Consider the following 15,785-nt stretch of genomic DNA (forward strand, 5'->3'; position numbering starts at 1 on the left):
ACCTAGCGCCCCAGGCGCAGGGCACTTCTCCGCCCAGTCCCTGGTGGTACCCATTGGGCATGGGGAGGATGGGCAGCCTGAGGGCCCTCATGTCTGGGTTACGTCCCCAGAGCCGAATCCGGAGGATGTGGAACGACACCGTGAGGAAGCAGACGGAATCCTCCTTCATGGCGGGCGACATCAACAGCACCCCTACCCTGAACCGAGGTGAGGGGGCACTCCTGAGCCCCGCCTGCGCTCCCTTTGAGGTTCTCCCAGCTGCCTCGTGACGTCCTCCCTCCTGGGCAGGTACCATGGGGAACCACCTGCTGACCAACCCTGTGCTGCAGCCCCGTGGGGGCACCAGCCCCTACAACACCCTCATTGCTGAGTCGGTGGGCTTCAACCCCTCCTCGCCCCCAGTCTTCAACTCCCCAGGTGAGGGCATGCTGGTGCCGGAGAGGGTGCCAGGTCTGGGGGTGGGGAGGGTCTCTATGGGGGGCACCCTCGTGCCTCCCGAACTGGTCAGAGCCTAGACCCGGCATTCTGAGCCTGCTCTCACCTTCTCTCTCTTCCCTCCTGGCTGGCACCTGCAGGGAGCTACCGGGAACCCAGTAAGTGTGACTGTTTCCTGTTGATGTTTCCAAGGGTGGGACAAGAGGGGAATGCGACAGCGGCCCCCTCAGGTGACCACACCTTAGAGAGAACTGGGGTGCCCCCCCACACAGACAGGAGTCTCTGGCTTGGCAGCCGGCTGGATGATGTTGCATTAGGTGGGGAGTCACGGTGATGGAGATCACGGGAAAGGGACCTTGCCACCCAGGCTCCTCTTACTGCTGAGACTCCAAGCCCCCAGATCGGAGGGGACCCTGGGGAAATAAGTCCCCACCCCCACTAACAGTCTGCTGAGCTGGTTCCCCACTGCCAGTGAGGAAGAGAGGGAATAGAAGACCCCAAACCCCAGGGACAGGGTAAACCCAGGGAAAGCCAGGTGAAGGCAGACACCCACCTCCCATGTGGCCCACATCCCTTCCACTGCCCAGCTCTCCTCCTGAGCTGCTCCCTTCTGCCTGCAGAGCACCCCTTGGGAGGCCGGGAAGCCTGCGGCATGGACACGCTGCCCCTCAACGGCAACTTCAACAACAGCTACTCCTTGCGAAGCGGGGATTTCCCTCCCGGGGACGGGGCCCCTGAGCCCCCTCGAGGCCGGAACCTGGCTGACGCCGCTGCCTTCGAGAAGATGATCATCTCGGAGCTGGTGCACAACAACCTGCGCGGGGGCAGCAGCGGAGCCAAGGGTCCTCCACCGCCGGAGCCCCCTGTGCCGCCAGTGCCAGGGGGCAGCGGGGAGGAAGAGGCCGGCGGGCCCGGGGCTGACCGGGCAGAGATCGAACTTCTCTACAAGGCCCTGGAGGAGCCACTGCTGCTGCCCCGGGCCCAGTCGGTGCTGTACCAGAGCGATCTGGACGAGTCGGAGAGCTGCACGGCGGAGGATGGAGCCACCAGCCGGCCCCTCTCCTCGCCTCCGGGCCGGGACTCCCTCTACGCCAGCGGGGCCAACCTGCGGGACTCGCCCTCCTACCCGGACAGCAGCCCCGAGGGGCCCAGTGAGGCCCTGCCCCCACCCCCACCCGCACCCCCTGGCCCCCCCGAAATCTACTACACCTCGCGCCCGCCGGCCCTGGTGGCCCGGAACCCCCTGCAGGGCTACTACCAGGTCCGGCGGCCCAGCCACGAGGGCTACCTGGCGGCCCCGGGCCTTGAAGGGCCAGGGCCCGACGGGGACGGGCAGATGCAACTGGTTACCAGTCTCTGAGGGACCTCACAGACCGGGGGCTGGTGGCCCGGGCCAGGGAGGGGCCTCTGGGCGGGGCTCGTGGGAGAGGGAGACGGATGGAGACCGTGGCCGATGGGCCACTCTCTCCAGGCGCCGTGGGCCCTCCAGGCCCCTTGGGGGCTGCACTGTGGGGGCCCGAGGTGCAGGGTTCACAGACAGGGTTTCCCACCAGCCATGTGCACCAGCTCAATTCGGGGGAAGTGCAGTGAGGAGCCAAGAGGCCCCCAGGGGAGTGAGGAAGGAGACATTGGAAGGGTGCAGCCCACCCTTGACTTCCCCCGCCCCCCTACCCTTCCTGGTCCCTGGAGGGAAATGAGGGTTCTGCTTGCCCTGGGCCAAAGGCCCTGCTGGATGAAGCCTGTCAGCTGCTCCTCTCTTTGCAGCCGGAAGTGCTGCCGGCTGCACCCAGATGGAGCAGTGGGCGCAGGACAGATGGACAGGTTCCTCTGCACTCCAGTTCCCTGCTCCTCCTCGGAGACTGGGGCCACTGGCCTGGGAGAGCGCCCTTGGGGGGAGAAAGCCCCAGGGTGAGAGGAATGGGCGGTTGTGGCTGGTGGTTTACAGGTGGAACTTTCTCTGAAGCTCCTTCTCTCTGCTCTTCGTCCCTGCTTTCCCCGGCAAGCCTGCCCCCTCAGCCCTCCCTGAGTGCACCCAATGACCCCCTCCCTTGGGGCGACTCCTGATGAAGCACAACTCCCCGCAGGGCCCCCAGCCCACAGGGGTGGCCGTATTTGAGCAGTTCCCAGTCCTGTGGGCTCGGCTATCTGGGGAGCAGATTTTGGGTCTGGAGCTCCCTGGGGAGTGGGTCCTGGGCTTGGATCTTTCCCTAGGGGGCCCTCTTACCCCCTCCTCTCTCTTTTTCCTCCTCCTCTTCCCCCATTGCTGTAAATATTTCAATGAAATGGAAAAGAAAAAAAAAGACAAAAAAAAAGAAAGAAAATCTCATCACTTGAAGCCACCGGGAGCCTGCGGCCTGGCCAGCCCGGGATTTTTCCGGAGCAGAGCTGCGCCGCTGGGCCCTGGCAGCCAGGACTTCTCCATGTATGTGTGCATCCCCCAGCCGGGGTGGGCGGGCCACCAGAGCAGCTTTTTACAATCCAGAGACAACAAAATCTAGAAGCAACATCGAAACAAAGAACCGTTTCCTTCCCCCGGCACCTGGTTCTGTCGCCCTCCCCCCCCTTCCCCGACCCTCCCGGTTCGCCTCTCCCCGGCATCAGTCAGCCCTCCTGGGGCGTGTACCTCACTGTCTGCCCCAGGGCTCGGCCTGTCTCCCCTGCCCTTCCCTGTGGCCCGGGGAGGCACCCTCATGCCCAAAGATGCTTCTGCCGAGATGGCTGCGCTGTCCCTTTGAGTTCCTGCTTCTTGTATATTGCTTCTGGGACTCAGGGCCTGGGAAAAAGGGGCTGATTTCCTGCCTAGAGACGTTGATGGGAAGGAAAATGAGAGCAGCCGTGTTTGCTGGGGGCGGGTAGGACTGGGAAGGAAGGAATGGGAGTGGTGAGGTGGTCTTTCACCGGGTGGGGAGGCCGAAGCTGGGAGGTCGCCTTGCCTCCCCTCCACCATCCCGCAGGAGAGGCAAAGCCAGGTACTAGGGCCTGGTTGGGGTGTCTCCTGAGGACCTCTCCCTGCCCCCTCTCCAGTCTGTCTCCCTGGCCTTCCCAGCAACCCTCCCCCTCCCCCGACCTCTTCGGGGGTAGTGTAGTCCCATTGCCATAGCCCAGCCCTGTCATTGCCATTTCCCCAAGGGTAGCCCTCCACCTTTGCTCTGACCCCTCATCTCTTTTGTCCCTCTTTTCTCACAAGTGCCATGAGTTTTCAAACATCTTCGGGTCTCAGCCTGCTGCTGCCATGAACTTCGGGTTCAGGGGGAGGGACTCTAGGGAGGAACTGGGGAAAGGGGCGGAGGGGTGGCTGGAGGGACCCTTTTTGCTGCTAGAAAGCCCCTCCCTTCTCCTGAGGAGCTGGGGCTGGCTGGTCCCCATCAGTTAGGGGAGAAGGGGCCAGACCAAAGAAGCTGGTTTGTCCCATGCCGGGGGACAGGAATGGGGAGAAGGTAAGGCTGGGTTCCATCTGTTTTCTGGAAGGGAGGGTTAACCCCTTTCACCAGACCATGGGCAGGTCTGAGCGGGGAGGGGAAGGAAGGATGGGAACGGTCTTGCCCAGGTGGCTCCGTGAGGAAGGTATGGGGCAGCTCCACCGCTTTCCTCAACTTCATTAGGCCAGAACTCCTCTCTGGGGACTAGAGAGCTGCTGGGAGACGAGGGTAGGTGGAAGGGTGGGCCTGGCCCAGGCATCAGCCAGGCTATAGAGTCAGGCCGCCTCTGGCACCAGCAGAGAGGTCTGGAAGAGCTGGGTGCAGTGGGGGGAGAGGTCCGGGGGACTGGAGGCAAGCAAGGCGCCCCGCTTCCTCTTCCCTACCGAGTCCTTTTCTCTCTCCAGACTCCGACAATCAAGGGGAGAGAGGGTCCCGGGGTCCCACTCCAGCCAGAATCCCCAATGTGGGCTCCCAGGCCTCAGAGCTGTGTGGCAGGGCCCCCTGGTCGGTAGGTCTGGACACGCCGCAGTCCAGCACGAGGCTACCCTGAGCGCCCAGGTGTCCCCCCACCCCCGCCAGACCTGGTGCCTTGACGCCCCCACCCCAGCTGGGACAGTGTAGAGAAGGAAGGGTCTTGGTTTCCTCTCCTACTCCCTTCCTTGGGCTCCTGAATTCATTTGCTTTGAAATCTTGTTATTTTTCTCTGGGTTTGGTGTTTTTGTTTTTTTGGTTTTTTTTTGGGGGGGGGGGGGTTTGGTTTTCCTTGCCTTCCTTTCTCAGTGTCTCCACCTCTTCCCCTGTGTCTCACTGTCTCTGTGTTCCTCTTCTCTCACCCTCAGTTTCTCTCTGTCCATTCGGGCCTCCTCCCCTCTTCTCCCATGACCCCAGTCCCTCCTTGGTCTCCTTTTCGATATGCCAAACCAATTTTGGGTCGAGTGCATTTAACGAGAACAAAACAAAAGGCTCATAACAACAAGAACGTTTCAGAAAAAAACAAAAAGTTAAAAAAAAATTGTTGAGTCAAAAATCAATAAAGAAATTAAGATTTCTTGGAATGACAAGAGTGGCATGACTCATTGAGGTGGGGGCGGGGGGCGGTTGGGGGTGTGTGGTGAGTGAGCGGCTCTTTGCAGAGCATCCCTGTGAGGCTGTGACACAGGAGCCTGCACTGCCGTTCAGAACCCACGGCAGACGTCTGGTGAGTCAGCCAGTGTTCACAGCACTTGGTGGGCTCAAGGGCCTAGCTGGGTAATTCAGATGCAATTTCTCTCTCAAGCCTCATGAATGCTTTGGGTGGAGGGTGCTTGCGCTCCATTTGACAAGTGGGGAAACAGGCCTGTAGCACCTGGATGCACATCCCAGTCTCTGGGCTAGGCCACTGTGCCACATGGTGTCTCAGCCAAGCCCTTCTTGGCCCAGACAGCTGTCCACAGGCTATGTTGAGAGCCAAGCCCAGGGACCATACGCTGCGCCTTGTGTGATTCCAACTGCCATTCCTGGACTCCCACATGTTACTGGAGTGGTGCATTTTTGATTGTGACAGCACAGTGGGATGGCATCATGTGTATTTCACTTTCTCAAATACAGCAGCCAGTGTTCAGAGAGAGAGAGGAATGACCAAACAGTGCAAGAACCTCTCTCCATACCCGTCTGCCCTCAACACAGGCATCTGGGGTACCACCCTCCGCCATTCCTCTCCCCAGCTACTCCTTCCCAGTCTCCATGCTGGTTCCCTCTCATCTCCTGACCTCTTAATGTTGACAGGCCCAAGGGTTCAGCCTTGGACCTTTACCTACACTCACTCCCTGGAAGATCTCATCCCATTTCATGGTTTTAAATAAAGTTGACCCTTGAGCGCTCAACACACCACCACACAGATCCACTCAGATGAGGATTTTTTTTTTCAATAAGTATATTGGAATCATTTTTGGAGATTTGCAACAATTGGTAAAAACTCAGGTATAGACTAGAAATATTAAAAATTAAGAAAGGAATGTCATGAATGCATAAAATACATATAGATACTATTTTATCATTTACTACTATAAAATGTGGGCTTTCCAGGTGGCTCAGTAGTAAAGAAACTATCTGCCAATCCAGGAGACCCTGGGTCGATCCCTGGGTTGGGACGATGCCCTGGAGGAGGAAATGGTAACCCACTCGAGTGTTCTTGCCTGGGAAATCACCTGGACAGAGGAGCATGGCGGGCTACAGTCGTGGGGTCACAAAAGAGCCAGACATGATTTAGTGACTAAACAACAATCATAAAATATATACATATCGATTATAAAAAGTTGAAGTCAAAACTTATCAAAGCTTTCGGACTTACAGACCATACATGGCGCCACTGACCACGCAAGGCTCCCATAAAGCAATCATTGCTGCTTCTTCATTACCAATGTGTGAAGCATTATACCTGTAAATAAAAATGAATTTCTTTTTCACAGTTATCTAATTTCATTTTTGATGTCCACTGCTAGGAATATGTGTAACATCTATAGTGTTTTTTGTATCATATAAGAAAACATTGATGTAGATACTGAGAGACAATTCATCTTGTAGACAGAGAAGGTAAACTTAAATGTATTTTCTCTTTCTTATGATTTTCTTAATAGTTTCTTTTCTATAGCTTATTTTACTGTAAGAATACAGGATATAATACATATACAAAATATGTATTAATTTACTTTATGTTATTGGTAAGGCTTCCAGTCAACAGTAGGCTATTAGTAGTTAAGTTCTGGGGGAGACAAAAGTTATACATGGAGAGACTTCCCCAGCAGTCCAGTGGTTAAGACTCTGTGTTTCCACTGCAGGGGACACGGGTTCAACCCCTGGTTGGGGAACATGCTGTGTAGTGCAGTCAGAAAAAAAAAAAAGTTACACATGGATTTTTGATTGCCAAGGGTCAGCACCCCAAACTCCTGCATTGCTCAAGGTCAGCTGTACCATCTATTCTACTGATGACTTCCAAATGTAGAGCTCCAGCCTGAACTTCTATCTCGAGCTCTAGATTCATTTACATCTGATGAACCACTCCACATCTTCCCCTGGGTGTCTGGTAAGATCTCAAATGTAATGTGTCCTGAACCCAGCTACATACACCTGCTCCAGTTCCTCCTAATGTAATGTGTCCTGAACCCAGCTATACCACAGATACACACACACACACACCTGCTCCAGTTCCTCCTACCGGCTTCACCTTGATTAACAGCAAGTCCATCCTGAGATTCAAGATAAGACCCTTGGAGCCTCCCTTGAACTCACTCGCTGTTTCATACCCCACATCTAATCTGAAGCAGATGCAATGGTGGCTCTACCTTTAAAATACCCAATTAACTAGTTCTTACTACCTTGGTTCAAGCCCCCACTGTCTCTCACCAGGACCATGGTAACAGTCCATGAACTAGCTCCCTTGTCTCTCTTCAGGCTTTTCTCAACACAGAAACCAAAGTGATCTCAATAAGCATACTTTTGTCCCTTCTCGGCTTAAAGCCCAGAAGGCCTCCTCCTGGCCCAGACAAAAGGGCCAGGACAACAAAATGGCCCATAAGACTCTCCAGCATCAGATCTCATCCCCATGGCTCTCCTCCTTCCCTCCACTCCAGTCACATTGGGGTCCTCACCATCCACAAACATGCAGGCACTCTCCTATCTGCCTCAGGACATTTGCACCGGCTGTTCCTAGGGTTCACCTATTCTCCTTGCAGGGCATATGAAAATCAGAGCTTCCCAGCAGGCCTTACCAGGCTACTCCATTTAAATGGCAATTGCTGCTCCAGAATTTCCCAACCCGTCTTGCTTTGTCTCCCATCTCACAAACTATCTTTTTTGCTTGTTTATTGTCTGCCTCCCAAACTAGAATATAATGCACAAGTCTCATCCAACTCTTTGTGACCCCAAGGACTATACAGTCCATGGAATTCTCCAGGCCAGAATACTGGAGTTGGTAGCCTTTCCCTTCTCCAGGGATCTTCCCAACCCAGAGAAGATTGCAGGTGGATTCTTTACCAACTGAGCCACAAGATAAGCCCAAGAATATAATGCATAAGGGTCTTTTTCTTTTCACTGCTGTTTCCTACTGTTTAGCAGTGTCTGACACACTGTAGGTGATCAATGAATATTTGTTAAAAGACATAAAGCTGAACTGAGCATCAGACCCAGAGTAGGCCTGAGATGAGTTAAAACCCTTCCCTCAGCAGCTCTCAGCTCCCACACACTGTTCTGTGTGATGCTGATGTTAGCTCAGCAAGGTCCTGAAATCTAAGTTCAACAGTTTAGCTAATGCCCAATGATATCCTATGCTGACGAGAAACTAGTTCTACTGGACTTACTGAGAGATGCTCTGTGAGCAAATTTGGGAGATTTAAGCATAGTTAAACTTAATTGTATATGATTCTGATCTCATGCTCTTTGAAATTTAATCCTGGCATAAGATGAGATTCTACAACAAGGCCAGTTCTTCCACCTTTTTGCCCAGCACTGTACACACGACTCCTTCCTCCGCACATACAGTGAAACCTGCCGTGCCGGACAACCTGTGACCCTCAGGGCTTGTTACTGGCATCCGTCCACACTGGGGTCAACCATATGCATGTGCCCAGGAACAGTAACACTTAAGTTGAGACTCCTTTCAAAGCTCTTTGCTACATTTCATCTTAATTATCATAAGATATATATTATTATCCCCATATCAGATGAGGAAATTGAAGTTAAGAATAATTAAATGACTTACTCAAGTAAGATTACTAAGCAGTTCAAAGTGCCCACACCCTGTATATACCTTACGTATACTGTCCAATTTAATCCTTCCAACCACCCAATGAGACAGGTTTTACTTAGTTCCATTTTACACGTGCAGAAGCTGAAACACACCGACGTTCACCTGGCTAAAAAGAGAAAGTTGGACCAGGCCTCCATCTTGGTCTTCTGATCCCAGGGGCTGCATCTAGGGTTGTCTGCACTCAGCTGCGGTTTCCCAGCACCGTCCCCCTTCCTGCCAAGCCCACTCAGATCAGATCAGATCAGATCAGATCAGTAGCTCAGTCGTGTCCGACTCTCTGCGACCCCATGAATCGCAGCACGCCAGGCCTCCCTGTCCATCACCAACTCCCGGAGTTCACTCAGACTCACGTCCATCGAGTCAGTGATGCCATCCAGCCATCTCATCCTCTGTCGTCCCCTTCTCCTCCTGCCCCCAATCCCTCCCAGCATCAGAGTCTTTTCCAATGAGTCAACTCTTCGCATGGGGCGGCCAAAGTATTGGAGTTTCAGCTTTAGCATCATTCCTTCCAAAGAAATCCCAGGGCTGATCTCCTTTAGAACGGACTGGTTGGATCTCTTTGCAGTCCAAGGGACTCTCAAGCGTCTTCTCCAACACCACAGTTCAAAAGCATCAATTCTTCGGCGCTCAGCCTTCTTCACAGTCCAACTCTCACATCCATACATGACCACAGGAAAAACCATAGCCTTGACTAGACAGACCTTTGTTGGCAAAGTAATGTCTCTGCTTTTGAATATGCGATCTAGGTTGGACATAACTTTCCTTCCAAGGAGTAAGCGTCTTTTAATTTCATGGCTGCAGTCACCATCTGCAGTGATTTTGGAGCCCAGAAAAATAAAGTCTGTTCCACTGTTTCCCCATCTATTTCCCATGAAGTGATGGGACCGGATGCCATGATCTTCGTTTTCTGAATGTTGAGCTTTAAGCCAACTTTTTCACTCTCCACTTTCACCTTCATCAAGAGGCTTTTTAGTTCCTCTTCACTTTCTGCCATAAGGGTGGTGTCATCTGCATATCTGAGGTTACTGATATTTCTCCCAGCAATCTTGATTCCAGCTTGTGTTTCTTCCAGTCCAGCGTTTCTCATGATGTACTCTGCATATAAGTTAAATAAACAGGGTGACAATATACAGCCTTGACCTACTCCTTTTCCTATCTGGAACCAGTCTGTTGTTCCATGCCCAGTTCTAACTGTTGCTTCCTGACCTGCATACAAATTTCTCAAGAGGCAGGTCAGGTGGTCTGGTATTCCCATCTCTTGAAGAATTTTCCACAGTTTATTGTGATCCACAGTCAAAGGCTTTGGCATAGTCAATAAAGCAGAAATAGATGTTTTTCTGGAACTCTCTTGCTTTTTCCATGATCCAGCAGATGTTGGCAATTTGATCTCTGGTTCCTCTGCCTTTTCTAAAACCACCTTGAACATCAGGAAGTTCACGGTTCACATATTGCTGAAACCTGGCTTGGAGAATTTTAAGCATTACTTTACTAGCGTGTGAGATGAGTGCAACTGTGTGGTAGTTTGAGCATTCTTTGGCATTGCCTTTCTTTGGGATTGGAATGAAAACTGATCTTTTCCAGTCCTGTGGCCACTGCTGAGTCTTCCAAATTTGCTGGCATATTGAGTGCAGCACTTTCACAGCATCATCTTTCAGGATTTGGAATAGCTCAACTGGAATTCTATCACCTCCACTAGCTTTGTTCATAGTGATGCTTTCTAAGGCCCACTTGACTTCACATTCCAGGATGTCTGGCTCTAGGTCAGTGATCACACCATCGTGATTATGTGGGTCGTGAAGCTCTTTTTTGTACAGTTCTTCTGTGTATTCTTGCCATCTCTTCTTAATATCTTCTGCTTCTGTTAGGTCCATACCATTTCTGTCCTTTATCGAGCCCATCTTTGCATGAAATGTTCCTTTGGTATCTCTGATTTTCTTGACGAGATCTCTAGTCTTTCCCATTCTGTTGTCTTCCTCTATTTCTTTGCATTGATCGCTGAAGAAGGCTTTCTTATCTCTTCTTGCTATTCTTTGGAACTCTGCATTCAGATGTTTATATCTTTCCTTTTCTCCTTTGCTTTTCGCTTCTCTTCTTTTCACAGCTATTTGTAAGGCCTTCCCAGACAGCCATTTTGCTTTTTTGCATTTCTTTTCCATGGGGATGGTCTTGATCCCTGTCTCCTGCACAATGTCATGAATCTCATTCCATAGCTCATCAGGCACTCTATCTATCAGATCACACTAAGGGGGGCTGACTATATGGGCTCCCCACATCAGAGATGCCCAAAAACTGTGCCACACCCTGATGGTCCCCACGTAGCTAGTATGTTAGAGGACTATCCAGAGTGGATTCATGTGAGTTAAGCTAGAGGGAAGGCCCTGATGCAGAGCAATGGCGGATTCTCTCAGATACCCAAAGGGCTGAAAACACTGGAGCCTCTGTTGTTGAGAAAACCTCCTCTCTCCCATGAACTCTTGGGAAGGTCTAGAGGTGCTAGGCTGAGGCTACCCCTTTATCCCCACAATATCCTCAAGTTTATTCTTTTTTTAAAAATTTATTCGGCAATTGAAGGATAAATGCTTTACAGAATTTTGTTGTTTTCTGTCAAACCTCAACATGAATCAGCCATGTGTGTGTCAGTCGCTCAGCCGTGTCTGACTCTTTGCAACCCCATAGACTGCAGCCTGCAGGCTTCTCTGTCCATGAGATTCTCTAGCCAAGAATACTGGAGTGGATTGTCGTTCCCTTCTCCAGAGGATCTTCCCGATCCAGGGATCGAACCCTGGTCTCCTGCATTGCAGGCATTCTTTACTATTTGAGCTATAGGGAATCAGCCATAGGTATACATATGTCCCCTCTCTCTTGAACCTCCCTCCCATCTTCCCCCTCTAGGTTGATACAGAGCCCCTGTTTGAGTTCCCTGAGATACAGTATTCTTTCTTATTTTTGGCTGCACTGGGTCTTCGTTACTGCACATGGGCCTTCTCTAGTTGCGGTGAGTGGGGGCTGCGCTCAAGCTGCGGTACACAGGATTTCTCGTGGCTTCTCCTATTGCGGAGCATGGGCTCTAGAGCACATGGGCTTCAGTAGTTGCAGTGCCTGGGCTTAGCTGCCCTGTGGCATGTGGAATCTTCCCGGACCGGATACTAAACCTGTGTCCTGTTCATTGGCAGGTGGGTTCTTAACAGCAGGGTCACCAGAAAAGTCTCTCCTCAGGCTTATTCTGCTCCTCTCACCTTTTCAAACATCTCAGTCATGGCAACAAGCTGCGATGACAGGACCCGCTCCCACCTGCATCCCTTCCTATGTCACTGGGCCTCTCCTTGATGAAAACCCTTGTAACCACGACTCTTCTATCTGTCCTGGCCACTGTTTTCCACCACCCTTTGCCTCTGTCCAAGTGATCCCAGCTTCTCACAACCTGAAGCCCTCATTTTAAGCCAACCAGTCCTCTCCTGGGAATTGATCCTAAGGAAACACCCATGTCCATGAAGACTGCAACAAGAAGGTTCACTGCAACAAGGCTTCTAAGAGTGAAACACTAGATAATCTAAAATTTCAGCACAGAGAACTGTTATGTGAATAATGCACATCCATATGCAGCCACTTAAAATGATAATATAGAAGAACACTAAATAATGTGAAAATATATTCATAATAATCCTAAGGGTAAAAACCTATATATAAAAACAAGGTAAAGTATGACTTTACTTTTGTTGTGATGGCATGTATATATAAAAAGTGTGTATACAGAAACATGACACTGTATGTATGTGTATAAATATAAAATATATGCAGAATATAAAGCTAAACATCAGAATATTAACAGGGGTAACTTTAACTTTCTTGAAACTCTGTATTTTAAAAATTGTTTGCATTACACATATATTACTTTTGCAACAGGAAAAAGTATTTGTGTGTCCTACTTTCTATGGAGGAACAAAAGGCCAAGGATAACCAACACAAATGGAAGAAGAAAGAACAAGGTGGGGAATTAGCCTTGCCAAGACTGGTTATAGTGTGTTAATATTTCACACAATGGGGTGTTGGCAGGGGAAGAGACGAAAAGTCTGAGGGAAGAGACCTGTGGCTAGATGAGAACTTGCTCTAGGCAGAGATTACAAATCACTAGGAAAAGGATCGGAGAAGGCAATGGCACTCCACTCCAGTACTCTTGCCTGGAAAATCCCATGGATGGAGGAGCCTGGTGGGCTGCAGTCCATGGGGTCATGACGGGTGGGACACGACTGAGTGACTTCACTTTCACTTTTCACTTTCATGCATTGGAGAAGGCAATGGCAACCCACTCCAGTACTCTTGCCTGGAGAATCCCAGGGACGGGGGAGCCTGGTGGGCTGCCGTCTATGGGGTCGCACAGAGTCGGACACGACTGAAGAGACTTAGCAGCAGCAGCAGCAGCAGCAGGAAAAGGATGGATTAATCCAGAGGATCTGATATTTTCTGGTCTTGAGCTCCCTTCACTTTTAAAAACTTATTTTAAAAATAATGGTAGGGAAGGGGCTGTTTGGGAGGAGCACAGAGGATTTTTAGGGCAGTAAAGATACTCTGTATGATACTATAATGATGAATATATGTCACACATTTGTTGAAGTCCATAGAATGTACACCAAGAGTGAACCTTTCTGTAAGTTGTGGATTTTAGGTGATAATGATGTGTCAGTATAGGTTCATCAATTGTAACAAATTCACCACTTTGGTGGTGGATGTTAACAGTGGGGGATACTATGCAAGCAGGAGGCAGAAGGGGATGTGAGAAATCTGTCATGAACCTAAAACTGCTCTAAAAAATTAATTTTAAAAAAATTAATGAGGACCCTAATGAGCTGTTCTTTATGGGACTACAGATTATATCTATTTATATTTACTAAATTGGAAATTAAAACTGAGAAAAATTTAAAATATTTAGATTAGGTAATAAATCTTTTAAATGTTAAAATAACCTATTAAAAATAACTGTGTATTTTGAAAAAACAGGTAGTGAAAAGAATGGCATTGTTTTACATATTTGTAAAGTTCCTACCCTCTAGCGTAATAGAAGAGCTGGATTCTCACATAGGTTTCTACAATCAATCCATTGCAGTATGCTGTTCTGGTTGAAGTATATGAAGAAAAGCCAGCCTAACAAAGACATATAGTTGGAAAAGGGAGGAGTATTATAGACTTTTCAACTAATTTGGGATATTTTACTTGGTTACTATATCAAAACTCAACAAGTGGTAGTGTATTAAGTTAGTTACAATGTAGAGTATGAAACTCTAGCAATAAATTTTTCATACTGTTACACTGGAACTCATTGGTCTATTTTACAAATTTTGATCTTTTATGACTGATTTTATAACATCATGCATTGGTCTTTAGGAAAACATTAATATGCTGAGTTATTATATTTCACTATATAGTATTTTTTAAAATATATGTTAATTGTATCACCACTGATCTCATCAGGAAAGCCTTCAAATACGGAAAAGTTGGGGACTTCCCTGGTGCTCCAAATAGAGAGCATGGGTTCAATCTCTGGTCAGGGAACTAGATCCCACATGCCACAACTAAAGATCCTACATGCCACAATGAAGACTGAATATCCCATGTGCCCCAACTAACTAAGAGCTGGAACAGCCATATATATATATATATATATATATATATATGTTATCAGGCTCACGGTGATGAATAAAAGCTTCCCAAATGTCTGTTTTGCTTAAAAGCTCAAATATTATCACTGACAACACACTGTCAATCTTCCTCCTAGTGACAACTCACTTCATTCATTTCTGAGAAAATACATGGCCAATATCCTAATCTGAATAATTAATAATTAGCGATTATTCAGTAAAAATGGTGTTCATGAAAAAAGTAGGCTGTTCCACCTCCACTCAAACTGGATAAGTGCATTACCTCCTTACCGTCATTCTCCAGCATGCAATACAAGTGCTCTATGCAAAGGTCCCATTTCACCACCCATAATATTAGGAAGACCTGCTGCAGAGCTAAGCTTTAACACAATTATACTTTCACTGCTCCTTCAAGGACATTCTTCAGTGAAACTGTTTCAACACTGAGTGTGTGAGGTGGTGAGGAATACACGACGACCACTACATAATACAGTGACGCTGCACTGATTGCTGGAAGCAGCCAGTAGTTTTACTAACTGTTGCTTCTGTACCAACAGTACACAGACAACAGAGCACCAATGAAAAAGGCAAATAATGCTTAGAAAATTATGAAAACAGTTTATCTCATGGATTCCCTGAAAGGGTCTTAGGGATCCCCAAGGGACTATATTTTGAGAACCACTGGACTGCTCAATAAATGGAGCTGAAGCTGGAACAACTGGTTATCCATCTGAAAAAAATTAAACCTACCTCACATCATAAACAAAAATAAATTCCAGTTTGATTTTTTTAAGCTAAATATGAATAGAACTTCCAGAAGAAATATAGCAAGATATCTTATTGACTTTAGTGTAAAATTTCTTAAGCAAGACACAAAAACACAAACCGTAAGTAGATTTATAATTCTGATGACATTAAAATAATGATGATGGTGACAGTAATAATAATAAATTCTGAACATCAGTAGACATCACAGCGCAACTTCTCTGGCAGTCCAGGGGTTAAGAATCTGCCTTGCAACGCAGGGGATTTGGGTTTGATCCCCAGTTGGGGAACTAATTGGAGAAGGAAATGGCAACCCACTCCAGTACTCTTGCCTGGAAAATTCCATGGACTGAGGAGCCTGGTAGGCTACAGTCCATGGGGCCGCAAAGAGTCGGACACAACTGACAGACTTCACTCACTACTGGGGAACTAATGTTCCACATGCCTCAGACCAACTAAGCCTACACGCCACAACTAGAGAGAACTAAGACCCAGTGCAGCCAAATAAACATTTTTTTAAAAAATGAAAAAGACACCATACAAACAAAAAGGCACACCTCACTTATAAGAAGTCCTGCACTCAGTAAAATGAAGACAATCCAGCAGGAAAATGGACAAAGATATGAACAGGCAATTCACGAAAGCAAATGGTCAAACAAACATGAAAACAGTTCAATTTCCCTTGTTAATCAGGGTAATGCAAACTGAAACCAGTAATTCACACCCCTCATAAGGACAAGTCTGACAACA

At 48.8% G+C, this 15,785-nt stretch overlaps 1 protein-coding gene across 1 annotated transcript in view; it reads left to right on the forward strand.

The window, feature by feature from the left end:
- The window catches only part of ADGRL1 (adhesion G protein-coupled receptor L1), a 49,846-nt gene extending 44,937 nt beyond the window's left edge, over positions 1-4,909 (forward strand). The window contains exons 20-23 of the mRNA XM_055543001.1: positions 111-207; positions 289-417; positions 576-593; positions 1,056-4,909. Coding sequence (XP_055398976.1) covers positions 111-207; positions 289-417; positions 576-593; positions 1,056-1,795 — 984 coding nt within the window. The 3' untranslated portion in view covers positions 1,796-4,909. The remainder of the gene's footprint in view (positions 1-110; positions 208-288; positions 418-575; positions 594-1,055) is intronic.
- The last annotated feature ends 10,876 nt before the right edge of the window (positions 4,910-15,785 follow it).

This window comes from Bubalus kerabau, chromosome 1, assembly GCF_029407905.1.
Source record: "Bubalus kerabau isolate K-KA32 ecotype Philippines breed swamp buffalo chromosome 1, PCC_UOA_SB_1v2, whole genome shotgun sequence".
Classification (NCBI taxonomy): domain Eukaryota; kingdom Metazoa; phylum Chordata; class Mammalia; order Artiodactyla; family Bovidae; genus Bubalus; species Bubalus kerabau.